The sequence below is a fragment of the Varroa destructor genome, unplaced genomic scaffold (assembly GCF_002443255.2).
Source record: "Varroa destructor unplaced genomic scaffold, Vdes_3.0 BEIS01000003.1, whole genome shotgun sequence".
Classification (NCBI taxonomy): Eukaryota; Metazoa; Arthropoda; class Arachnida; order Mesostigmata; family Varroidae; genus Varroa; species Varroa destructor.
The window spans coordinates 17,512,428-17,539,658 of NW_019211456.1; the positions used below are offsets into that span (position 1 = coordinate 17,512,428).

Consider the following 27,231-nt stretch of genomic DNA (forward strand, 5'->3'; position numbering starts at 1 on the left):
TGAATATGGCAACAGTGGTATGGTACGCATGTCTTGTTTGCGATTTTAAAAATTGAAATTATTTAGCCGTTCTGAAAAATGAAGGCTGGTGGCAGTTGATTAAAAAAACTTAGCAACTTAGGCGGTTGAGCAACGAGAGCTGTGAAGAAACCCGGTCTCGTAAGATAAGTTATGTTGTATTAAAGCAAAATCACATGTCTTGAAACTGACGCATTGAAGAACAGCGGCAAAAGTAAACTAGACACAAAGGCCCATGTCAATTCTCTAATTTCCAACTTTCTCTACAAACATGGCTAAGCAGAATTTTTGTGTGTGTTTACATATTACTTTATTCTCGGAGGCGAGTATAGCTCAATTTTAAACTCTTTCTGTAACGCTTTTTTCCTGCTCGATTCTACCGTGATCTTTGCTCCGCTTAATTACCTTACATTTGTGTAGAGACATCAGCGGTTCGATGAGGTGCAAAGGGAATTACATCACAGTTCTTCATCATTCATTAGTTAATTATGATAATCATTTATTGTGAATTATTATTATTATTATATTTGTCCCTACTAGCATTGCGGTTACGAACAGCACCGTATATGGTTGACATCTGCTCCTTTAGTCTGAGAACTTTTTACAGTCTCCAGATCGAATTCGATTGTACTATTATTAACAGTGGTCTCGTTTCTCCGCTGCGGCCTTCCTGGTTGCTGGGTCATAATGATGAAGCCCTGTCATCGTCCCGTTTCAGTGAACTTCTCCATTGTCTAAGCTATTTTGGTACTTCGCTATGTTACCTTTATAGCATATCTCTGTAATCGGATAGTTTATAAATTACTATGTCAGTTATCTTGCCAATCGTTCTGTTCCTTTACATGTCCTGTGGCCCGTAGCAGATGTTCTACAGCCATTTTTCGGTCATGCGGCCTGTATTGATTTCAAGCCGACATTGCACTGCCAGCTATATTTCGAAAAAATTAGCTAGTTTTATATTCAGACACTTCATTATATATTCAGACAAAATTTCTGATAGGTACGAGAAGCGTTATTTTAATATATTAGAACCGCGGTAACGACTATTGGGGCAAACGAGTTGAAGAATAGCGGGTGCACGTACTCTAACTTAGAAAAAGTTGAATCTTCGTTGGCGTTAACATACGGTCTCCATTCATAGATGGCGTCACAATAGGTCCACCTATAAGATGAATATAGAACAGATCAGTATCAAATGGACACGATGGGGGTGTTCATTAAACAAGTATATTCACCGACTCGCTGGGCACAGTCAAGCGCAATGGCCTAGCAGATACAATTATTACGGGGGACTAAAAATAGCTTCAAGCCTTGTAGAATGGCTGAAATTAATGGTTTACCTGTGTTTAATAATACAGCATCGAAGATCCACTATTGGCAGTAATTTTTAGCACCTACACTAGACAGATCGCTGATTTAAAATGAAAATACATTTTTAGAGCGTATTTCCTATTTCCACTTAATTTGCAGACACGTTCAGATCATTGCAAAGACGCGCAGAATTAGCTCAAAAATAAAAAAATATACTAAAGATAATTAAATTATCAGCACCCAGAGCCCAAAGATTTCAACAGAGAAGATAAATAATATACTTTAACTGATGCCTTGGCTCATTTAAAATAGAAAACAAAGTTAACGAAGCCATGGGTGGATTGTACAGCATTCCGGGGAAAAAGATTACACATTTTTTGTTGACGGATACATTTGACGAGCGTAACTCGGATGAAACCTCGATGTGTCCGAGTTCCAATATACTAATAAACAATCACTACAGCAGAAAGGTTTCCCCGGTTACAAGCTCTCCAATGTCATTTCTTACCAACCTCAATCAATGCCCATATTTATGCCCGTTTTCGCAGTCAACATACACCAAGAAGTATATGGATTTTTCTAATATCGAACATTTTCGGCCGTCACCGACCGATGTTGCCGCTCGAGCGCCTCTGTCGACAAGGATTCCTCCTGTTCATGCTTGTTCAAAGCCATCTAGCTGTGCTTTACGGCCTAGTCTAAAACGGTCCGCATCGACAATCAGTTGCAGGGAATCGACGCCATTGATAAAAAAAAATTGCACATCACCAAAACAAACTTCTATTGGGTCGCCAGCAGGATTTCGAACGCAATCGACGCGAAAGAGGTCTGCTTCGAGCACCAGATGCGAGGAGGAGTCGAGGACGCCAATCAAGAAGTGCCGCATGCTGTGTAAATGTCCCCTATGCCTGTTAAGCATGGAGGAGTTACAAGAACAAAACGTGATGTTCTCCCACCTTCTTCCCACCAAAGGCTTCTTCTCACCCACTCTCAGTCGCTGTGCAGGCACCATGATCACTTCAATGGCGTCTATCGAGTGCCCAGTATGTTGGACACCAGTTAGGTGATTTCGCCGCGTGCAGCCTTTCGCCTAAGATAGTACAACCTTAAATTAAGACTGAGTTCTACAAATGTTAACACACGATAAGCAGAGGTACTTGTCGTAGAGAAGACGCAAATACGAACACGAACCACGGATCTGCAAGGTGAAAATTAGCAAGTCAGACATGACATACGCTACCTTTACACCTGATCCATTAGCAGACGAACAAGAAAATCTGTATTTTGCTCAGGCAACGACAAGCCAATCAGTCGGTCTTTCATGTCGAAGTCTCTCCAATATGACCTAAATTTGTACATTACTTAACCAAATAAATGATGAATTACTAGTTTTTGGATCGCTATTGCAGCGTTAACGCGTTCAAACGTTCCCGCATTCAATAAAATCGTGTGATTAGAGGTACATGTGATTCTGTTGCGAGCATGCGACAACGACCTTTTGAGCGAACTTCTTATAGGACTGACGTTTCAGTCTCGTATAAACGGTGTACCCATGTGGAATAATTACCAACCTGTAAGTATGAATTCGCCATAACCCGTTGGGTGCTCAAGGCTTCGAGAGGATGCGCCAGACAGAATAGACAGAACGTCTTAAGCCAATCGGACGTTTTCACTACGATGACGGAACAAGTCATAGAACAACAAAATTGTCATAGAACAGGGTTAGATATAAGAACTCGCAGGGTATGTTATATGCTGTGAACTTACAGACTAACAAATAAGTTACGCAGTGTATTATGCTATTATGAAAATGTAGTTATATGGGTGCGAGGCGCACTGTTCTACGAGCTTCAACGATTAGCAATGCAGAAAAAGCTCAACAATAATGTTGTCATAGATACTTTGAAGACCATTGTGAAGATATATGTAAAAGTTAGAAGAGTCACATAAACATACGCTAATGTTAGCCAACGGCAAAAGTTGACACGAGAAACCTGCCGATCATAGCCGACTGATCGACGACCAACAAACTTAAACCTGAATAACGACTAAGAGCCTGGCGGGTCTCCATTGAACCCATTAACTTCAATTACTCATTTCCCTCATTCATTTTCAGGCTATCGATGTTTGTAACAGATAGCCGAGAATTTCAGCTTGACCACAGGCAGCCTCTTCCATGAAGTTGTCTAGTTTGCCTTTATTCCTGAAATTATCTTCTAAACAGAGACTACCTACTCGTTGGCAGAGTAGGCCGATGGGAAAAAAACTACAGCGTAGAGAAATCAACGAAGAACAGTTCGTCAGGATGGCCAATAATATATTGATGAATGGAGCGGTGCGTTTTTTTATTGGTTGGCTTGTTTATGTTCGATGCGACCATTGTTTTCCACATGAAGGCATTCATCCAATTGAACCGAGAGGTTCCCGCACAGCAGCCGCCTGGGTACACAGTTAATATAGTCGTGAGTTAATTATGTAAAAAATAAATCTGCCATTTTCGCCGTTGTGAATGTATCTCAACGGTAATATTCAACGTCAAACTCAAAGCTCCCATTATAGTTACTGTGCTCATAAATGGCACCAGAAGCCCTGCTAGTAACGCGTGAAAGTAAGAAAGCTATCAATCTCGTTTTTTACTATATAGAATAGAAGACAAACCTACGACAAAGCTTTTACTTACCACGAAAAATTATACGCACATTTAGAAATTGCACATAAAATTCGACCGTGTACTGTATATAGTTGTGCTCATAATCATCCAATCTATTACCATAGTAAAGTTGGGACGTGGACTTCATAAAAATCACACTTCTCTCCGCACGATGGAAAAAATATCTACTTTTTTTTTTTTTTTTTTTATTCGAGTTCACTCTTTTGTACACAGTGAACGACTTGTACATGGGTTGATGTACATTCCAGTTAACTCAGACTTGATCATAAATCAGAACTAACAAACGGCAAACACGGCGAGACTGCGAAGTTGGTCATGGTCAAGCGTTCCAATTTCTCGTACTTTTGCAATTCCAGCTTTTAACTTGTCATGCAATATCCACTCTTTCTGTATTTATTCAATAACGAAACCGCTTATATATTTCTGCGCCGTTGTTACATTTATTTCTGTCGGAGAATGAATTTTCATTGTTGCAAAACCACTCAAGAGCTTCGTTTCATTCAGTGTCCTTTGAGGAACTGCGAACGGTCGCCACTATCTTCTCTTCTACGTGCACGCAACTTCAGATGGTGGCCCTGTTGCTCGTGAAGGCCCTTCCTACTGCGACTGGGATTACGTACGACTCCAACTACTTTCTCCAACGAACAAAATAACGCTGGAACAGCTCCCGGGTTCCTGAGAGAAAATGAACGTAGTCGTTTGCGTCGGCTTTGCTGATGCCCCTGTTTGCCTCTCAACACGGCTTGCTACCCCAGCAGGTGCCGTAGCTCCCACATTCGCAATGGATTGGCATAAAAGAAACACGACAGAAGCACACGTACACTTTTGCACACACGCAAAGATAGACGGGAAGACAAACAACCGCGAAAGTACTTATCCTGTAAAGAAACGCAATAGACCCAATAGACAGGAGGACCCGACGGACGAACAGGGCGCCGAATAGAAAGGACGGCGTGATTTTTCGATTCAGAGGCGAGAGCAAAAGGGGTAACATATTCACATTCTAGAAGGTATCGCTCTGGAAATAATGCATTATTTATCGAAAGTCATATGATGGAATCTTTTGGTTTGTCTCAATAAAGCGTGGTGCAAACAAACATGTAGGTCTAATGATCGCTGCGAGAATCATCATTTGTGTCGCTGTCCTAATCGCTTTTGGGTGCTTTAGTATGTGTAATACCTTGTATTCACAACAGGCTGTCTATGACCTAGGGTTGGTTCAGGCCGCGCTAGCAGCATGTCCCTAGATAGATACGACTAAACGAAGAAACAACATACATACCTATCGTACGAAAATGTATATTTCTCTTCTACCCAACCGGATGCTCGACATGATCGTAGCTATTTAAATTTGGCCTCATTCTCTTTTCGGCCAGTATGCTTTTGAAATACATTTCCCCGGCCTATCTTTGGAACCGATTCGGAATATATATTAGCTACATATTTCACATGTGGTGGTTCGACTATTGACCGCGATAACATACTTATACTTTGCATTATTCAGCTAAAATTATAGCCAGTGGCCCGAGCCTTCGTTATAAAGGTATCTGACGCCATTTTGATTTGACTCCGAATGTTCCGATACCTGGAACACCGTAAAGTCATATACAGTTGTAATCATGCCATGGTATCCAATGGGCATCATACTATTTCGTAATCATTTCCTGCTTCGCTCGAGAATGCCCTCGGTCGCCTTTTCCTCACAATAGTATTTGACAAACTTTAGGGAACATATATATATATATATATATATATAGAAAGAATAGAAATACAATAAGTGTTTAGCTTGCTCTATCTTTCGATGGACGGAAACGGTGAGATAACAGTCCCATAACGCGGTATTTCTCCTTCCGGCTAAGCCGTCTTGGCTCATCGAACCTGAGCATCTCACCTCTTTCACCATCTGCCATGTCGCTAGATGCCACTAGTACCACACCACACAACACTCTCCCATAACGATTCAATATCAACAGTCATTTTGCGTTCAGGTGGTACATGTACGATGCGAAACGGTTGAGGTTACCTGCAGTCCAGCGCTAGACGAGAACACCAGGAGATTAACGACGATACAGACGCGTGGCATATAGATGATTACTTTCGTTTGGTTTCTAGGTTGGTTGTAGATTAGACTGAAGGTGAGCACACTCAATGCGCAACTATTACTGTATATATTTCTTTTTTAAAATTAATAGAAGTTTGTGTGAAACGAGATGTTCCTAACCTAGATAATCGACTCGATAAAATACTAGACAAATTCTTACATTGGGTCACTGTATTCGCGAAATTTTTTTCAACGCTCATATAAAATAAAGCAGAGATCTTTTGTTAACCTATTTAGTGTATATGAGCAAAATTGTAAAGAGTCATCTCCTGTTTTGGATTTTAGATGAGATTTTTTTCGATATTTTTTTACTTCACACGATAGTTAATAAAACATCAAACGTTGGAAGGAAACAAAATTATCTTTGACTTAATACACATCTAAAGATCCCCACTTATTCGCGAACAGACAAGCGCAAAGGTCCTTTAAAATCTAGGATCCTAATCCCAGACCTGATTTCTCGAGAACGGTATAGAAGATATTATATATATATATATATATAGAAGAGCAACAGTTTTTCGGAAAACCTATTGCATGTATCAGTGGTCAAACAACGAATGGTAAAAACATTCCGACAACAGGCTAAATATTCTGACTGTTGATCAGTGATCAGAGCTATTACCTGAAATGCAGACCATAGCAGTAACCGTATGGTGACTACTACCAGCATGCGTTCGTCTGATCATAACCGTCTAACGGTTGACTCGTTACCGGTACAGGCCACTTCGCAGAATCTGATATTGCCGACCCCTGCCAAGTCTCTTTTTCTCTTATCTACTGTAATCCTCTCTGCGTTTCGCTAAGTAGAAAGGCGATAGGTTCGCTGCCTTAGCAATGGCTGAGAATCGCAACCCCCTATCATATGTCATTAATCTAACGTGTCGTGTGTTCTGAACGTACTAGTCGAAGGCAACGACGCAGCTAAAACTGACCACTGCAGGACTCAAACACGAACCTGTACCGGCAGCGGAACTATTTCCAGCTTCAAAGAAGCATCGTTACGCGTTCGTTTCATCAGATTTTTTTTTTCCTAATTATTCCTTATACGTTTATTTGAACATCTGCGTCATGTATACAGATTAGATATAGTGAAACTACGAATATCAGATGTACGTCCGCGGAGTTTCGAAAGTAGGCAGATTAGAGATTAGGTACGAACCTACGAAGGGGCATCTACGAAAAGCAAGGGTCAGACAATCTTTTGCGTGGTACCGTGCACGTTGATATTCTGGAATGTATGTTTCCCTGACCAGGCTTCAACCTCATAGCGACTGCGGACTCGTAGCCACAGAAGCTACCATATTATAACGAAATTGGTGTGGTGCTTATGATTTTTCTCTCATCTATATCTTAGCTACGGTGTCCCTTTCATGACAGAACAAAAAAACCTGCTGAAGAGGCTACATCTTGGTCAACAAACACTGCGCAAACTATCTTCCAAAAGAAGATGAATTGAAATTTATTTTTGGCTCCGTGCATTTGACTAACAATATCATACAAATCTATATGGTTCTATCTATTAACTAGTGGATTCTAGGACTATCATTTTAAAATGGTTCCTCTCGGCGCAACCGTTTAGAGTAGAATTTATCTTTACTTTGCTGTCAAGCGTGAGCTGGCCGCACTTTCATAGTCTGCTGATTAGATAGATGCACATCTGCTGATCTGGATAGTTTTTTTTTTTCGAGGGTAGCATTACGTATAGTTTGGTAGCAGTTGAAGAGCCCTATCGTACAATGAAAGTGACGGCCATTTTGAAAGAACAATCTTTTTTTCGTTTACCGCGGTGAGTAGCCGGGCAAGCAGTACATTGTAACAAATCTAAACTCGGCTGGTTGGATTGGAATTTACCGGGTCCATTTCGATTTGTCGGCCGGGCAGGAAGACTGTTAGTAACTCTCTGCGCGAACAGGACTTTATCGGATCTAATATCAGAGATTAGGTTTCTATTTTTAAGTCAACTTCAGATAAGCAGGCAAAAATAACTACAGACGGGACAAGTTTATAGAGTTAGAAGTGCTGGTGATGGCCAGATCGAAGAGAAGGCCTCATTTAAACACTTTGCGCGCTCTTGAAGAAGGAGATGCTTACGCTACGAATTCACGTCGACTGGCTTCTGGTAGAAAACAGAAAATGCTCGCCCAAATTTTACCAATTCATCTACGACGCAATGGTCTGCCTGAATCATTGACTCGTCATACTAGTCTTTACACAGGCAAATATCCACCCCCATGTCAGGTTCTGTGTATATCTAGGAACTGCTAACCTAGGAAAACCTGTTAGTTAGTCTGTTCTAGAACACAGCCGCAAACAACATGTACCGATACGTAAGAACGTTAATCAATACGGCTTCACTGAATAAATACCAGTATATATATATATATATATATATATATATATATATATGATTACCGCTCACCCACCGCACACCCAACGGCTCGTAACGAGTTTGATGTCCAAAAGTGGGAAGATTGCTTTTGACTGCATTACCAAACAGATAAGCCAGTGTCGGGGAACCGGTAATGGAACGAAGATATCTTAGCAGCGTACGCGCGTCTAATGCTTCCTTTCAACTCGAATTTCGACCATAGATCTGCAACAGTCTTGCGCTACTTTTCAATACAATGCAACCATCTAATCCAAAGTTCTCCAGTCAAACCGTTGATGGCGATGCTGTTCGTACGAGGTAGTCTCATAGAGACTTTACAGAACGCTTTGAGAGAAGTGACGCCGCTGGTCTTTCATCGACGGCGGCGCACTATCAGCAACAATAACAACGTCCTTCGTTAAGAATTCTCCTGTTCGCAATCTTTTCCTTTCACTTTGGCAACTGCTGCAGCCGGCGACGCTGAGGAAATAAATGAGATGCAAATCTTGGGCGGGGCAAGGGGGGGGGAGGTGAACGTGTGAAGTGTTTGCGCTAGCTGCTTTTGCTTGTCATTCAATATACTCGGCCCCTTCTCTGGTGTCTCGGTTCATTCGTTCGACCACTCGTTGCCTACTTGCAGAAATAGTCGTCATCAGCGAGTGCCGTTAGTAGAAACTTTTCGAGCCGTTTCCACTGCGTACATGGACGGCATTACTTCAATACACAGAAGCTTTACAATGGAAAGCCGACGAACTTTGTTAATTCGCCATTTTATAATGAACACTGGATTTTGGAACAATCTACGCTTCTTCACTACATTTGGCCTTGTTCAGGCTCATAGCAAACAGCGGCTCACTTGAGCCTTACTTAAGTTTCACTGATAGTATGGATGGGTCCTAGGAATCTATAGGAATATGCTCGAGTAGACGTTCGTAATAAAATGTCTGAAGTTCAGCTCACTCTACAGTTTCCAGAATATCTTCAATGTGGAGATCTTCGAAAAATGGCCATGGTCTTACCGACTCGCAGTACCCAGCTCAGTTCACGAAACACTGAACTCGACCGTTTAAATATTTGCTTAATGTTTGTTTAAACATCTGTCTCTAACAGACTCGTTCGTTTTTGCTAGGCCTATGCGAATTCACTAGAATTCCTAGATGCTTGTTTCGATGCCTTTGTCAGCGCTTTCAATAGCTAAAGGTTAAATGAATTTAAAGTCGTGAACTTTCTGCCCATTTACCTAAACAAATCGCGACGCAAATTTATGAAATTATTATGTAGATATGTAACGCTAGGGCGTTTACAAAAACGAGTTCGGTCACTTTTGGCACATGCCATTTTAAATTCCATAGACAGCGGGCTTGTAGCTCCCCATTACGTAATAGACATATAATAACATGGAACGGATACTAGTTACCTTAGAGCTGTTTTGCTGCCTGCTTCGATTAAGTTAAGGTAGATATTTAACAGTACAAAAACGAGTTGTGTCGGTTAGGTGGCACCGTAATCCACGAAGGGCTTTGCGTACAACTACAGAAAATTTTCGAAGGCAAAGTAGGCGCAAGAGTAGCGTGTGCAGGAGAAACGGGACAAGAAAAGCGACTTCATAATCCTTTTCAATGTTCTACAACAGAGTCAAAAGCTCCGTCGCTCTTGAGTCTAACTGAGCCTTATCATTGGCTGTGGCAGGTGTTCGTAGTTATGTCGATGCATAATTACGCAGACTTTCGGTCAGCACCGGAAAACTGCTACAACAAGCAGTTCTGGCGCTCTCGTTATCATACCCGTCAATGTAAAGATCTGTTAAAAGCGAATTTCGAAATGGGTAGCTTTCAAAACCTTTATTTACTAGAAAAACGTATGCTTACGGCGGCGAAACCTACAAATACTATTCTCCCGCTAAGCTTTAGGTTCATCGGATGAATGTTAATCAATAAATAAACTACAACCATCCCTTCGAACCCTAATTATAAATCCCACAAACTCTTATGAGTTTAGATTATATAGAAGAGCTTACTCAACGGAAATTGTAATTGTCAATGTGATAATTTATCTACATTAGCTAGGCTGTACTTTGTAAAGCAACAACGTTTGTAGATTCTACAAATGTATTACACTCATATATATATATATATATATATATATATAAGAGTGTAATGCATTTGTATATATATATATATTGTATATTTATATATATATATATATATAGAGAGAGAGAGAGAGAGAGGAAGCCCAATCAGTGTAAGAAGCTAAATAATACGGATTTTTTAAATCTACAAAAGTCTGATCTATTACAAGCATCATCTATGAATATCCTCTAATGTAATCAACTTACACAGAGGCATGGCTCAAGACTCGTTCTGACAATTACGTTATTTTCGAATATCCTGTCCTAATTCTGTTAAAACTCTGAAGTCAGCCAGATGGTATGAGGTTTCTCTATGAATCGACGGATCTGTCAATTTTTCCATTGTAGCCCCGGTGGCAAAAATAGCCATTGGACATACCGCACCTCCCCTTTAGCCTGTCTAAAATTTCCAGCCCATGCAATAGCGTCTGAATAACCACCGTCGAAGACGATGTCCCCCTCGATTTTGTAGCAACTGAGTCGACACGTGAAAAGCGGAATACCAAATTTTGGACCAGATCCTATCAGCCATTGGCGATCAATGCATCGTCCCAGTCGGCTTGTCAGTAACCAAGCAAACTAGTATGGATTGCAGCTTTTCCTCTATGGGTGTGGATTTTCTTGCCCATAAAACCTCCGACTTCAATGAGTCTTGCTAGGAGAGTGCAACCATCATCTTGAAAAGCGGAAAATAACCTGTTTTTCAACTTTATCTCTTCCTTCTGCGGTACTGGGCGCTTGTGCCTATATACAAGCAAAAGGAATTTAATTCGAGCATACAAATAGGTCAGATATTTCCAGGTAAAAGTTCAGATGTACAGACCAAATTTTCTGCCAGCCAAAAGACTATTTGATGAATTCAAAAATGCGCCAGTTGCGGCTTTCTGTACATTACTTAGAGTAATGCCTAGGGCTTAGGACACTTTGATAGCTGAATTTACTGTAGTGGGTGCTTCAATATCCGTCTTTATAGTAATTACTGAGCCATCATGATAAGCACAATAACTTACCCATGGCACCAATGATCACAGTCAAGCGCTAGTTCAGTCCCCACAACGTTGTCGGTATCTTGCAATGTTCGAGGTCACTCAGAGAGAGAGGGTACTTGAAAGCTATTATTTTCAAGCTCTCTGTAAATCATTCCTGTAGGGTTCTTCCTTACGAAACCGATGCAGATTGGTTTCCTTTTCAGCGGTGCTTTTCCCTTTTGATCGCCACGACTCACAACGGAAATCCTGCCCTTCTAATTTTCTATGTCCTATTGAGCAATGAACGGAGTTTATCTCGTCAAGTAGGTCATTCAGAAAGAGGGTACTCGTGATCTTCTCGCGCACTGAGGAAAAAAGAGGGACGCCGTTGTCGGTAGCCGCTAGTGTGAGCAGCCCGATTTCGATGGAGATTGCGTTCTGCTTTGGCTAAAATTGTATCATTTGCAATTGTCTCCCATTCCGTCTTCTCAAGCGGTGCCCCGAGACTACACGGCGAACCACAGCAGCCAAAGGTCGCTCAATAGAAAGTGAAGGGTGCTTGTTGATAATCTGGATGGGGCTTCAATTGGGAAGCCCAGCATTCGCTGCTGGAAATCAACTGGCAAGAGAAAGATTATAGTGAAGATTGCTCTGGACAGCCAAAGATACCTTTGATGGAAAATACCCGCTGTAGTAGTAGTAGTAGACAACAATGGCACGGGCGCAGCGGACTTCTTAGTGGCACTCCCGCGTAACCGCTTTAGACAAGATAGGTGAGTAGGGGGAACAAGGACCGACTGGAGTTCCCATCGCTCCTTTTTTTCTACGACTTTTTGTGCTCCTCTGATGAGTCTGCCAAAATGTCAGCATCTATCTAATTAAGCATTGGAAGCCTCTCTGCAAGTATTCCGTTATGTCAATGCCATAGTACATTACATGTATAGTCTTCCTAATAGTGTATGTACAGAGTAAGCAATCTTCCAGGAACTTCACTATGAGCGATCAAATATGAAAAAAGCTTAATAGGCGTTAAAGAGAAAACTCGCTTTCGATAATCCGTCAGTTGCAAGTTGCTCGTCTCATGTTCGTTCAAATTATACGAGTAAAATATAATGATTCGATGCTTCCAAACGTGGAATATAATTTCTGTTATAACAGTTCAGACGTGATCTCAGTAGCAGTTTAACGTGCTACCTTTTCACACGCCACCGAACGAAGGCGAAATATTAATGGCGCACATGAAGCGACCGTGGCCAGCCAGCCAGCCAGCCAGCCACACGCACCTTGCGATTCGTACACTATAAAACACTATGTTGTACGAAATACAATGGAACAAAGCTTGCCGGTGGTTGCCGTACAGTGGTGAGCTCACCGGTGTGCTTATAACAATAAAGCAATAGCAGACAAACGAACAATATCGGATTATCAAGAGGTAGGAACTACGACGGAAAATAAGAGGTGCGGGTAAGCGACACACGTGTGGCGGTAATACAAGGAAGAACCAGGAAGAGAAAAACGAAGAGACCGAGAACGAGAGACGTGGGACAAAAAAAAGCGAAAGCCATAAGAAGACGAATAATAATCGAAATATGCACTGGAACTATATGCAAACAAGGGCAAAGGGAACAGGAGGGGTATCGTGAGGTGCGCCTTTGTCATTGGCCCTAGCCTTTTGCCAGGCCAGACCTGGGACCAGCATCGAAAGTTAGCTGCCGAACCCGATTACCAAGCCGTCCTAAGAATCGCTACGCCCGGGGCGATTCCAGCAAGCTACTTGATTCATCTCTTGGTTCGTAACTGGCTGACTGCCTTTTGCCCGCCCGCCTGGCGACGTCCTGGCCGCGTTATTGTCAGCTCCTATGTCACCATGGTTGTCAAGGATTGTTAAAAGCCGCCCGTCATCATTTAACAGACGTTGGCGTCCGTCAGGTACCCACCAGAAGCTTCAAGTAACTGTCGGGCAGCGGTGCAGCTGGTCTGGCTGGTGTGGGGCGCTTCTCCTTAGGGGCCCGCCAATGAAGCGGTGGATGTGAGGGTGCGGCTATGGCTCACCAGCTTGGTGACGGGCTAGACCGTGTTTGCTCCGCAGTCTGCTGCCAAAACTTTCTAGCTTGGCAGTCTTACTCCGTAGCGAGTGTGTGCGCTCAGTGGCTAAGAGGGAACAATCGAGGGTCGAGAAAAGAGCCTTTTAGGCCTTACTGCTGATATCAGATATTCACTAGGCCCACTTGTTATGCTGTATCCGCACAGCAAGAGATAGTGCAGCTTGTGGGTACCGAGTTGTGCTGTACTCCACGTTGGTATTCGTGGGTGACTGACCGCGGGTTACCGCGATACATAAACTGAACACCTCCCACCACTATCTTTCACCGCCTCCTTTCTTTAGTGCCCTGATACGCCAGCCAGAACATGGTAATTAGCGGACCGCCCAAGGCAAAACAATGGTCGAGTTAAGCAGTATGAGCCTCACTGCTAAGAAGAAGACTTAGGCCGAACACAGAAAGAATCGGGGTACACAGGCTGCATGATGTTTGGGGATGAGAAGTTAGGTAAAGAGGTCCTGTTCCTGCTGGCAGTGAGCTCCCTGTGCACTGCCGAAAGCACAAAGCAGGACTTCACCTAACCAAAGAGCCGACGCTGAAGAATTAGGATGACCCCATGATGATGGTATGACAACGGGGTGTATGTCAGCTTGTAAGTATTTAAGGATAACATGTGTGACAAGCAATGGCTAAGGACGTCACTATGTTGTGTAGTGGATGAGAGTTGGGGTTGGTGAGTAAGCGACGAAGGAGAACAGGCGCACACGAAACAAAAAGAAAAAGTGCAAAAGAAAAGCCTGTGACTCCGTGACGCTCTGGCCCATGACAAGGAGATATGACACGGATGCATTAAAATCACGCGCCGCTTCATGCGACGAAAAGCAGAGAACAGCCGGAGGCGCTTAGAAGGAAGTTAGCTAGATGGTTAACGGAGTGCCCGGGGTGCGGGAGGGCCGCGAGACGTCAAAGACTTCCTAATTCAAATCGAGGGCTTTCCTACTTACGATATCTGCAAAGATAGCTTATATCCCTGGCGGAACTTTGCTTGGCAGGTGATGATCTCACACGGAATGTCGCCTTCTACGAAAGGAACCGATAGTAGCGGAGGGCCGTGAAAGCTAATCGAAGGCTCGATGTGACCACACGTAAAACACCAACTATAGCGTTAATTATAAGTAGATTAATTATTACCCTATGCATGTACAGAGTACTTCTTTACGGTCATAGCAGATTAACTAAATAGTAACTGTCTTCGACTGCCATAACTTGTCCTGAACATGCACTACAACCTTTAATCTAAATGCTCATACGTATTTTTTAACGGCTGAAGCAGATCCACTCGTAGCGAGCGATACTATTCACGGCACATTAGAGGACAATTCTGAACATAAAATATGAGATTTAGATAAAGATCGAGTTTGGAACCTTGCACCTTTCCGGTTGCTGCCCTTTTTGTTTTCGAGTTTTTAGGTCCGGAATCGCCGTTAGGCATTCCATCAGATGGGTGGCTCCCAGCACGAAACGAACGGTCCGTCTACGCCCGGGTTCGAACGAGGACCGCAACCTGTTCTAGGATTAGCAGGCAAAAACGTTACCACCCCAAGCTATCACGGCGGCTATCGTTTGCTATTCTTTGCTTCTGCAATAATAACTTTTAGCTTACCCGACAGTGTGCCTGAAGTCTAATTAAAATGATAAGTAGCAATATCGCGCAAAAGAACATACGGGCGCTTCGTATTTGCTTGCTTCTATGCACAGAAGCCATGTTTTGATAGGACGTGGTAATCATATATTAACTTGAAACTAACTATATAGCGAGTAAGGCAAACCATGCGCAGCAGGAAAGAAATCTGGACAAATTAGGATTTACCAAACGATCTAGTAGTCATAAGATAGGCTAGTCAGGTGATTCAAGATGGCACAAAACACAGTCATACCGATAAAACCGAAAAAGATTTTGACCGCCTATATATAGCGCCTAACGGAAAATATTTGGCAGATTACATAAGGAAAGCCCACATTGAGACGAGTCGTTACTACATTCACATTATTCAATATTCACATATATCCGAACTATTATAATGATAGAAGAGCTACTATATATATATGCATATTAGTCCTTCTACCATTATGTTGCAAAATACTGGTTAACGTCGTAACACGTAGAATTATAAAATCTGTAAATTACTTGCGTGCGCAATACGGTAAATCCGTAGAGTTACTTGATCGAAGATGTCAAATTTTACGCCGCTGGTTAAAAACAGAAACACCTGCCAATATCTCACTTGGATTTTTTTTATATAGACGAATATGTGCGGTGGCCGGAAGCGCTGACTGGTGGGACTGGCGTCTGTTACGGCCCTGGTTGGTTAGAATAGGGGCTGATCGTCGTCAAGGAGTGGTCAACTCAAGTCCAATGGCACCTGATCGTGAAAATTGGATATCGGATTCAGCTATACTCGTGGAAGACCGTAGCTCGCTTCAAGCAGTCAATTCTGTAGTAGCCGCACAGAATACTCGATGCTGTCATTTCCTGCCGGCCTACTTCACAATCCGTCAATGTCGCTAGCCCTATATTCGGTGCCGGAAAAATTAATCTTGAGAAAAATTTTCTGGAGTATCGCTTTGAACCTTCTCTACATAAGTCCAATACATAAGCATTATTGGTTGCTCGAAAATTCTTAGAGCGGAATATAACAAAAAGTTCCCATAGGAGCAGGTGGCATTGAGTCTTCAAGCTTGCTCAATATAGCTCGACCGTTATTGATACAAGGTTTAAGGGTTTCAAGAGTGCCTAGGCCCTATAAGATAAAATTGCTCCAGTTACTAATATATCGTGAATAATAATCAAGATAACTTCCGCGCAACACTGAATTAACCAGCGCGTCGACGATCATTCGTGGCAGTGTAGTTTTATACTATAATATTCATCTTCAGTACTTACCGTCATTCTCAGCATTTAATAAGCTTGCCGTAATTGTGCCGCAGCAACAAGTTTATCAATTAAACTTCGAAAAATGTGACGTGGTCTCGATTGAATACCCAGCTTAGAGACAACTTGTCTCATTCTAAAAACGTAGCCATCTGAAACAACACTTCGGGATAGCGCCGAACGTAAAGCTCGGAACATGTACCTATTTAGTCTAACGTTTGAGCGAAATTAAGACGATTGGATAGCTTTCTGAGCACTTCATTAGACACGTAACGCTTGACGTTTAACGAAATATTATTCAGAATGTGCTGCATTTTATCATAGAAATCAGAATTCCAGGCATTATCGTCTCACTTAACAGGCGATTTTCCCAAAAATTAACCGCTTTTTGGGAAATATTATGCCCACGAATCAGACCTTGACCCAGCTGCTTGTGCATATCGGGCAACGTATTCAACTACTGATTGAATATTACATACGAAAAGTTCGCCCGTAGCTCTCAGCTCTTCTGATTCACATTAGGTAAACGTCCAGTCACTGTTTCTCCATTTTACACAATCTTTGTATAAGTTTTATGTCTGCGCCACCGAGTCTTATATGGAACAAACAACGACGCTGTTGTTACTATTTGCAATAGAAGTGCTTATTTTACATTCTAGTCTATGATATGATTGGTTCCCTAATAATTTCAAGAGCAGGAGATAATGTAAATGAATAGAATAGTAAGAGAAAAAAGCGGCATTTCCTGTTAGCAGAATTATGTGAAGTTTGGCATCGGCAGGAAATGAGCAAGCAAGGCCATCATTGCATCATCAATACTAATTTTATAATGGTAAAGCAGTTGTTTTACGTTCCCGATACCTGTTCGACATTTCGCGTACTGCGTCACCTTAGTCCTTATTACCGATAATGCATTCCGTAGGTCTGTTTATCCTATACGTGGTATCTGTATCCTATACGCATGCAATGCATGGATCCAGTAGCATTTGTTCTTACGTATCAAATAGCGATTTTCCCAACACGCATACACGATTCTATTCATCAATAGCTAGATTGTTAGTGGGTCTGCGCGTACGAAGTGATAAAAATGCCAGAAACCTATGACGCAATGAGATATCGGCATCAATAGTCGCCCTTAAGCAATGGTCATTTGGCGGAAACAATCAATGTATGGTCGTCAGCTGTGATTGTATATGATAACTCCGGAATACTACGTCAGAATACTAAGTGTACGAAGCCAATGTTACCCTCGATTCATATCGTTCTCGAGTTTCCTGACCTTATCGAATGTCAAACTGCTCGAATAACGACGTTTTACTTATCAATAGGCCGTATCAACGAGTCGAACATTATTCGACACTCTTCCAGGTCGTGTGCGTGTCTATGATTTCTAATTATTTTCCCTAATCGGCCAGCTGCCAATTGACCAGTAGGGAGTGGCTGACTTGAACAGTGTGGGGGGGGGGCATTTGTCTTCCGCCAAACGAAGGTCGCACATTTTGCCCACCTCCTGAATATGCGGTCTTTGCGGACAGGGCTGTTCGTCGGCCCCCTTGTATTCTCCGTTTGTGTTGGACTCGCTCTGACGGATTCGGCTGCCGATCACAGTGAAGAGACTACCCCAATCCCTTCGATCACCGGCGGACAACAACTTTGGACAATATGTGTGGCACTCGTATGTCTTTATGTGTTTGCCTCCATTATCTACATGGTCGTCGATATTATAATGAAGGTTTGCATTCTGCTGTATTTCTCCTAAATGTTTTGCGTTCTATTAAGAACGTAAACAAGGCATAGTGTGATGTATTTTATTTCTAAACGGACGTGTCTCACACTACGGTGCTGAAAGCCGGGCTTTTTTATAACTGTATATTTGACATCGCGTTTAGCAATATGAATACAAACACAGCTCAGATTCACCGTTACTTACATATCGAGAACGTTCATTCTGAAGGCAAACCTTCTCAACAGCTGACATTGTGTGTCCGTAATTGCGCAGTGGGTAACGCGTTTGCCTGCTAAACTTACGGACACGTGGTGGCCTAGGTTTGAATTTGGGCTTGGTCTGGTGCTGCGAACTAGCCATCTGAAATGATGCCTATCGGCTTAAGTACCGGACGTAAAATACGCAAGAACTTGTATTGTCTGGATCAGGTAATGTAGCAGGACTCAATCCACACGTACAGAGAAGTCATATGTACGATTGGTTTAGAATTTTGGCTTGTCTAGTGCTTTAACAAAATAGTTGGCATTAACTACCGTTGATTGATAGAGAACGTCTGTTGTAATTTAAGGTATGTCTTCTCAGAACGCTTACTACCTGCAAGAAGAAAGCTGTCGGTGTCTGAGGCCGGTTTACAAAGCTGAAGATAGATTAAAACGAAAATCAACTATTCGAATCTTCATAAAAATAAGATGTAACGAATGCAGCTGAAGAAGCCACCGTTGACACTTTTTGAACGGTGCAAAAAAGAACGCGCCAAACGCCTTAAGGCGTAGGCTACGAGATGAGGAATAGTTTGTTTCGGCAATTTTTTAATATATAATTAAAGACTGGCCCCTACAATTTCGAGTATGTGATGTTAATGTACTCGAAGCTTGCAAATGCGTAGCCTTAGGTATTGTACTCGAAGCATAGGTCTATTTTGGCACTAACTAACTCAGAGCTAGACTAAATGTGAATAGATCGTCACTCTCTTAAACGAGAACTCTTAAGAAGCATTCTAGTGTTTTGTGGTGGATGGAGGACCGCACTGACAACTGGTCGTCTATGGAAGGATTCGTACGAACTGTTCGGCAAAGAGTTCACTGTAGTTCGGATCGAGACTAACGCCGGAACATTGATGCGAAAATAGTGGGGTTTTTATTGGCTGCCAGTATTTGAGAGTTATTTGGCCTCAAGCATCTCCGAATCTGCCCACTGTAGTTTCTTTTAATATTCGAGTATTTATGCTTAACTTTCATTCCATTTATAACGATAAAGAGCTGTAACGTTACGTATGATCCGTGAAAGCTGATACCGACCTACGTACGACCAAGGTATCTAGAAGCAAGGAAATGATAATACACAGAAAGATGTCAGACGCAGGACCCGCACATCTTAAGTTTATGGCAATTGAGCTAATCAACTCTGGAGGCGACACACGTTGCTTGGGGCAACAAGAAGACGAGTGTTCGAACTCATGTTTTGCCCCTGGTGCTTCGTGATTCTTGGGGCGCGAAAGCAATGACTTGTAGTAGCTATGATTGTGGTTGTAAAGACGAGAGTTGTTTTTCGGAGAGATATAAGAATAACAAACCAAACGAGCGATTGCATGTGTACAGCGAAGGAAGACACTAAGGCACGAGGCCTACAAGGCAGAATTAGCAACTATAGGGTATGGCTGAACGAATTGCCTGGGCGTTGCCATGGTGTAGAAGCCGATTTTTCATTCTAATAGCGAAAACACAGGCATCTGCTGGTCAATACGCTTGTCAATATTGAAAATATCCGGTTAGAGTAGGTATATTATCCATACATCTTTCTACAGACGTAATAACGTATAGGCCTACGGGATAGAAGTGATTTTACTACGGCTCCCCAGGCTCAACGATGAAGATGAGTGAAGAACATGAAATTTCGCAGTGTAGAGTTCAGTATTTCTCACAGAACTTCGAGATTCTGCATGATGCGGAAGCGCTGATTTCTCGAACTGGATAGCACGTAGCAGATGTTATAGGTAAACAAAGCAAACTCCTGCGTGTTTCAGCGTTACCCGTTCAAATAGGACACACTGTAATCTGCGGTGATTCCGGGAGTACAATTATTTTATTAATTACATTTATGTAGCTATCTAAACTAATTGATACCTTATTTTATACATCGAAATTAAAGAAATTACAATACGGGCTAAGTGAAAAAAAAAAAAAAAAAAAAAAAGTAAATGGTATGTTAGCCCATAAGTTGGTTTTTTTTAACTTCACGTACACGATCGGCAAGCCCCTGTGCGGCTACGTAACGAAAACTAATACACACGAAATTTCGCCAGGAGTAACAGTATATTTGAAAACAATGAGTGCAACGATATAGAGCTTTTGCAGATCGCCGTTTTTGAATTTACGCGACCGTTGCTATATAGAACAAGAAGTACTATTAAAGTCCTGAAAGCAAAAACGTTCTAGTTCGCTCAAGCCAAAGGTGGCCTGGCCCATGTTCTCACACTATCTTGAAATTATACGATTCCTACGCATTGGTTATGTCATGCAAGAAAGAAGCCAGTGGAGGGTCCAGGTAAGCGAAATTCGAGAGCTATTTAACAAAGGCACTACATTTGACTTAATGGTAATTTTTCTCTTCTATAGAATAGTTGCTGGCACACTGCATCGCTTAATAGCTTCGCTTCAAACGACAGACTTAGACCGCATACAGTAACGTGCTAGATATCGGCTGTATTTTGTAGTGTTAACATGCTATTTGTTAAGAGGTTATATTTCTCACGTAGGGCTCACACGGACGTAGAGAGTTGGATAAAACCCGATTCTATACAGGATTTGGGAGCAATGAGGTAGGTCACACACACACACTCCGTGGTGTTTTCCCTATTAACTATAGTGCAGAGTACATAATGATTGATAACACAAAACTCACTGTTACCAATCGATTCGAACCGGGAGCAATCGCTGCACAGTGTCGGAAGACCTAATAGTTTTGGTAAAAATTCAACCAAAATTAAATATGTTCTTTAGATAGTGATCTTTGATTGATCAACGGAATCCGAAGGATCAGTTGGTCGTGACAGGCTGATTTCCAGCTGATTCTTCGAAGTCAATCATACGGCGACTACGTAGCAGACTCTGGCTAGACATTTTTGGCGACGGCTACTAGCGCATTAAGGTAAGTTAGTCTCTGGCAGGTTGCTTCATCTTCTCGACAACTACGCGTTTAGCCTTGAGCAAGCATCAAGTAACTCTCTGGGTCAATGAGGATGGGGTCAACAAGTTGATATAAAAGCGAGAACTTAAGTGTGATCAACTCTTCCTGACTAATACTTGCGCTCAGGTAGCTTAAGTAAGCCTTATAAAGCAGCGTCAATTTTACTACCGCGATGGCATTCCGAATAACTAGTGGTTCACGTAAAGCAATTGCCTTTAAGCTAACAACGTTTGACAATCCGTTTGTTGTGCATGCGTGTTGTAAATGTATAGCTTATTATACGCATATTGTTGAAGAGATAGATTGCCAGCAAAGACCCAGTAACTTCGGATATAGATACAGTAGGATCCTCTGTGTCCCGGCAACCTAACCGAAATAGGCAAGTGGACTGACTGACTGACTGACTGGCTTCTAAATCTGAGCGGTCTATTGTGCGGTCAGCTCGTGGAGTGTGACATAATTATCTATACATAAAAAACGTAATTTTTTTGACTTTGTTCTTTCAAGCACGTTGTCTCTTTCAGCATCGACCATCGATCGCTGGTGAATGTGCGCTTTCGGGCAATATAAATGATCGCACCAGCTTCTTCGTAACAGGACTCAAACGCTTACCTACACGAAATACTCAACACCCTAATCGAAAAGTCTCAGCCACGATCATTGACGACGACGGTATCTGTACCACGAAACAGTGGCAGTATCGTACATTAGTATTGGGTATAATTGTGACATGAGCTACGTGAGCTTTTTGGCACAACCATTACCACAGTAGTAAACCATTCGATTGACAGGTCGCGCCGGACAACTCGCCGCTGAGATGTCGCCGGTCAGAAGGATGAGGGTAACACGGTGTCAAAAATGAAAAGTGGAACAGCACTCAAAAATACGTACAGCTTGTTTGTTGGACGCTGAAAGACGGACGGACTTCGAAAGCATTGGCGGCATTTTTCCAACTACTCCTGGACAAAACAACTGGGGAGAAGAAATGGCAGAAGGCGCGACGAGGAAAACCTCTAAGTCTCGCATACGTAGGAATGGCATGTACGTCATACATCTTAATGCTAAGAAAAAATGTCGTAGAGAAGAGCTTATTAAATAGGCACAATCTGGGAATTTTCGTCCCGTTGAACATTTGAAACTAACGACTTCTTATGTTTATTTCGCCGACCAAGCATCGAGGAATGCCAAGATGTTATTAGTTCTTGCAAAGTATGATAAGCAGTACCTGTGTCTTTGATTCAACCTTCTCATCCATCAAACGAAGCCGAGCATACTGCCCTCGTGTCACATCTGACGTTACTCACTCTTCATTAATGCTACTTGCTTGATACATAGCAATCAATATTATTCTATTATCTATCTTCATTGAAGTTTGCAGTCGACAATAGATGAACGTGTTAGTTTAGCAACGAATGAACAGCAAACGTCACAAACCAATCTGTTATTTGAAATAGTGACTGCCTGTAAATGTGAGATGCGTATTTTTGACGTCTGTACGGGAAGCGAGGAAACTTCTTGATTTATAGAGGTTATCTCATTCTGAATTTGCTTGAACGCTGAACGGCAAAGAAGAACGGCAGTTCGCGTCTCCTGAATAATTTATCAATGGTAATTTTGCTCACACTCTCTCGAAAGTACCGACTGTGACAGCCAATTGATCAAAACGTTAAATTGTTAATAGTGTGTTGTACCCTGTGGTTTGTTATTCACGGCTAAGGATGAGAATATTGTCGTATGCCCAAACAAGCCTACGCCCGATTCTTTTTGAATTTGCTCACCTTTTTTTCTTGCTTTTCGAATTCGAATACTTGTCACACGTCTTTTTTCTCGTCAGTAGTATATATATATACATTTTTCGAAATACTAGTGTCTGTAGTAATGCGCTGTTTAGAGGGGAATAGAATCGAACCCAAAAAGTAATGCGCTCTCCAAAGCCAAAAGCCGATGGGAAGTATTAATGCTCCAGAGCAACCTAGTCGCTAATCATTTGGTAGCTCTGAACAAGCTGCTGCTGCTGCTGCTGCAAAATATATAGAAATTGTATTTCCCATATGGTGCATCTCTTATTACAAGCAACCAATACGAACGTCCATTTTCTTTGTTTTAGCTACGTTAGATGTGCAAATTTATTATTATTATTATTATTATTGTTATTACCATATCGAGGCCCTAAATATATTTTCTCTATCGTGCTTTTTTGGCGGTTACTCATTCGCTTCTACCTTTTCCCCTAGTCGGTCGATATATCACTGGCTCTATTTTAATTTTGGTGGGCCTTTGATACCTAAAGGTTCACCCCTGCCAAAAGGAACCCATCTGAAATTCAAATACAAGACCCACAACGAAGTGCTCGCGTGGGTTCAACTTTGGGTGTCTATGGTTGCTAAGGAAATTACAGCACACAATTATTAATACGGGTCGCGAAATGTTCATCTCGACTGTGCAATCCTCACAAGAGTCACCAGTCTGGTTAAGCGTGGATAGAAATACGCAGACTTCGTCCCACATCCGACCGTGGTACTCTGGTATCTACGAGAATAAAGAACCCGCGGCTTCATCCGTAGTACACAAAGGCAATTAATCATTTATTAATTAGTTTACTTTGAGTGAGCTTTCGTCGATTTCTCCCCTCCCAGGATTACCCCAGTAGCTTACAGTTCGTATCTATCTGCGATGCGGTCGGTCACACTACAGCAGCAGCGCTCGTCAGAGATGTACAACCTGTACATGCTGTACTGGCGTAGGAAAGATCGCTATGGGCCGTGTAGCTATTCGTGTTCTGGAAAAGAAGCTCTATTTCATTTTTTTTTTTCTCAATTAACTCAGCCGCGTCTGCCATATGCCGTTGCCTTAACTGGTATTGGTACTGCGTGCAGCAGCGGTCTAGGCTATCTTTCGCTACAAGAAAATGGAGTGTTGCCCGAATATATCATTCGTGCATCGCTACTACAAAAATATATTATTTATTATTATAGAAAAATATATATATAATTTCGTCTTATCAATATAACTGAGAAGTTTGTATTGAATATTATATCTGGCTATGCCGAGCAACAATACGACATCGTCGCCAACTTATGATAACCACTTAGACACCATCGAGTCTACTAATTGCGGATGACATTACTGTAACAGACACAGGCCATATCGGTGACGCATAATGCCTTGGTAGCGAACGATTTCCAATTTTCCAATAGTAAAGGTCTATTGAAGAAATCCAAAGGCAGGACTAGTGGTCGAAGTCGGACTATTTTCTGCCGGGAAAACGCTTCAGGCGTTAGATCACTACGCCGAAGTTCATTTACGTCATCACTACGCCGAGGTTCTATCGGACTACTCATTAAGCAGTCTATGCCGCGCTGCGTAGAAGCGTCTATTTGACTTTAACAGGTCACATTGGTGTTCGCTAGGAGCCCAAGATTAGGAATGAATTACTCATCTAATCATTGTTGCCTAAAAGCTAATCAACATAATGGGAAAATTGTCTATTTCAATTCGCTTCATTTCCTTTCAAATAGGTCTCTTTGAAGTGAGCACTTCAAGGCCGTATAATATCTCAGGTAATCTAGATAGACTTCACTGACCTAATTCTTAGCTCGTATGTACTTCATACTCAGGACAAAGAATTATGTGCGTTTCTCGACCTCGGTAAAGACTCGGTTGATATACTGGCAGGCCGAAGTGCATTTTTCAAGGCCGAATTGTTTGGGTTGGACTGCCTTTTACGTGGTTTTAGCCAACGATATATGGCTTAATAGACCTCGGCTTACAAACCCGCCTCACTAGTGCAAACCGCACAACGATCTTGAGTTGTCATTTTCACGCCGTAAGGTACAGTTGCTTTACCTTTGGGCAGAAGTAGTTGTACGTTTTTTGGAATTAATTCCAATGTCCCTTCACACGACAACGCTGGGGGCTATCTATACTCACTGGAAAGTGTCAATCACTAGTTTTTCTAAGGAAAGGACACGGTCGAGCGTGTAAGCAAATCCAGGTATTGACCTTTGCTTCCAACAAACATGATCTTACAAGCATAGTGTGTTATAAAATTCAGCACAGCGAAATCTTGGTTCTGCAGTGTAGCGTGGTTTAGTGTCGAACTTAAGGATACAACAGAATTTAAGACAGACACAATGTCCTGTCAGAGGTAAACAAGATCCAGGTATCCGAAAATATTACTGCCCAATTTATTCGAAGATAAACAGCAGATTTTATCGACATTATTACATAGTAATGGCTTGCGTAGCTGAAAAAGCAACATCAAAATTTCGCCACTTCGTGAAAGCTGAGTCGTGATTTTATACAGCGGAAGAACGTGAGCTACGTTGAAAGCTGTTATACACGATTACCCCGGTGCAGTTTTCTCTTTATAGTTCGATTCACACTTAAACGCGATGGAACTTCATTTACGGATGATAGAAGATATCTATCCCGCACGATACCTTTCGTAAGATTCTGCTAAGTATATATTATTGAATAAGTGAAAAATAATCACTTTATTCTAGACTTCAATATGACTACCTTGAACAAAGCGCTATAATATGGTCTTCAAATACCCATTCGTGTTCGCTGAAGTCGAGTCTGAGCAGAAATCCACTGGAATTTGCGTTCCTTCCGATTGGCCTCCTTTCATACTATATCGGGTACTAAGAGAACTCCTGCATGCCGCGTCCTCGACTGTATTGGAGTTGTTAGGATTGGTCTTCGGCTTTGCTTTTACAAAGATTCATCTCGAATGTATCATTGGTTCACGTACAAAATTAAACCTTCCGTCTCATATCAGCAATGATTGAGCTACAGTGCTCTCGTTGCAAGAAGGGATACGGCCATGCAACAATAGAGTACACGATTACGCACAGCTAGCAAAAGTCGTCCTTATAAACCTTAATGTATACGGTTGTGCAAGCTCAATTTAAGTGCAAATCTCCCGAGCCGAACTAAATAAACGTAAGAGAAAGTTTCTAGCGGGCGACATCGATGGCGTGGTGTGCAATGAAGAAACGTTATTCGACCACAAAGAGTGTACACGTTGTTTTCATTTGTTTATCAAATGAAACACCGTTCGTGTGTATTCACCTAGTCCCACTATCTATAGTATAGGCAAAGCCACCCTGTGAACTATAGTGGTTCGTTTTGGTAAAGTAGGATGTTTAAAATGGTAAAGCAATAAAGGATCCAATGCTTTCTCTGACACAATCAAGATTCTGTTAAACTGTACAGCGTGAAGCATTCAGACTCGGATACGTTTTGCCGAGTTGTTTGTTATTCAATTCTGTACGCCAGAAGAAAGCCAGTTCTTTCTGGAACAAATTTACTGTGGCGGAAAACGGTACATCGCTCTCAAGGCTTGAGCGAAGGTCAGATATTATTTGATCCCTCCACAAGGGTTCCTAGTAAAACTAAAAGCTTCCTTTTGTGGCCCCAAGTCTGCGTTACTTTCAGATTTCGTGCGGCTTTTCAAAAATCAGAGAGAGGCTTTGATGAGGCGGAAATCCTCAATAGGACTTAACGTAATGGACTTGAAAGTCAATCAAAATGGTTCAAAGAACCGAACCTTTTTGTTACACCACGGGCCTTAGATATAGAAATTTATAGCCGTTTTGGCTAGAGGAATATTAAATGGCAATAAGGTGATTCAGATAGGCTTTTTGCACGCTCTAAGCGCTTTGGGCAATTCCGAGTCTTTGCATCCTCGGGTTGTGCGTAGTGTATTTAAACGATATTCTAACGAATTTCCACCTACCAGTATCGCTTGAAGCATAATAACTTCTATAAAATAA

The 27,231-nt window shown here is 42.0% G+C and overlaps 1 protein-coding gene and 2 long non-coding RNA genes across 14 annotated transcripts in view; 2 read left to right on the forward strand and 1 right to left on the reverse strand.

The window, feature by feature from the left end:
- LOC147756603 (uncharacterized) overlaps positions 1-5,096 on the forward strand; it is a 35,100-nt gene extending 30,004 nt beyond the window's left edge. Inside the window, exons 1-2 of one of the 4 annotated variants that reach the window (XR_015322747.1) lie at positions 2,370-2,482; positions 4,505-5,096. This is a non-coding gene — a long non-coding RNA (uncharacterized LOC147756603). Of the gene's footprint in view, positions 1-2,369; positions 2,903-4,504 lie in introns of those variants that run through there. The other 3 variants (XR_015322746.1, XR_015322745.1, XR_015322748.1) reach the window with 3 other exon arrangements.
- Positions 304-11,996, reverse strand: LOC111246613 (uncharacterized). The gene is made up of 5 exons (XR_015322757.1): positions 11,608-11,996; positions 2,901-3,001; positions 1,842-2,527; positions 1,103-1,180; positions 304-797 (listed from the first exon to the last, which is right to left on the reverse strand). It is a non-coding gene; the product is annotated as an uncharacterized LOC111246613 (long non-coding RNA).
- Positions 5,997-27,231, forward strand: LOC111246612 (uncharacterized). Of its 9 annotated transcripts, XM_086982274.1 has the most exons (5): positions 5,997-6,135; positions 15,078-17,371; positions 18,834-20,809; positions 21,021-21,083; positions 21,976-27,231. In XM_086982274.1, exons 3-5 carry the CDS (start codon positions 20,729-20,731, stop codon positions 22,183-22,185), a joined length of 354 nt encoding a protein of 117 aa, XP_086838400.1. In that variant the 5' UTR covers positions 5,997-6,135; positions 15,078-17,371; positions 18,834-20,728; the 3' UTR covers positions 22,186-27,231. The 9 variants fall into 9 exon arrangements, 5 of the variants coding, with proteins under 5 accessions (XP_086838400.1, XP_086838399.1, XP_022652225.1 ...); XM_086982273.1 differs by lacking the exon at positions 5,997-6,135 and having other exon boundaries at positions 13,488-17,371; XM_022796490.2 differs by lacking the exon at positions 5,997-6,135 and having other exon boundaries at positions 13,488-17,371; positions 20,620-20,809.

Excerpts from the sequence above, each read along its gene's own strand:
- LOC111246612 (XM_086982274.1), top strand. The coding sequence starts at position 20,729 with ATGTTCTCACACTATCTTGAAATTATACGATTCCTACGCATTGGTTAT. Across the intron at positions 20,810-21,020 it reads GAAGCCAGTGGAGGGTCCAG|GGCTCACACGGACGTAGAGA; the intron begins GTAAGCGAAATT and ends TTTCTCACGTAG. Across the intron at positions 21,084-21,975 it reads CAGGATTTGGGAGCAATGAG|CATCGACCATCGATCGCTGG; the intron begins GTAGGTCACACA and ends TGTCTCTTTCAG.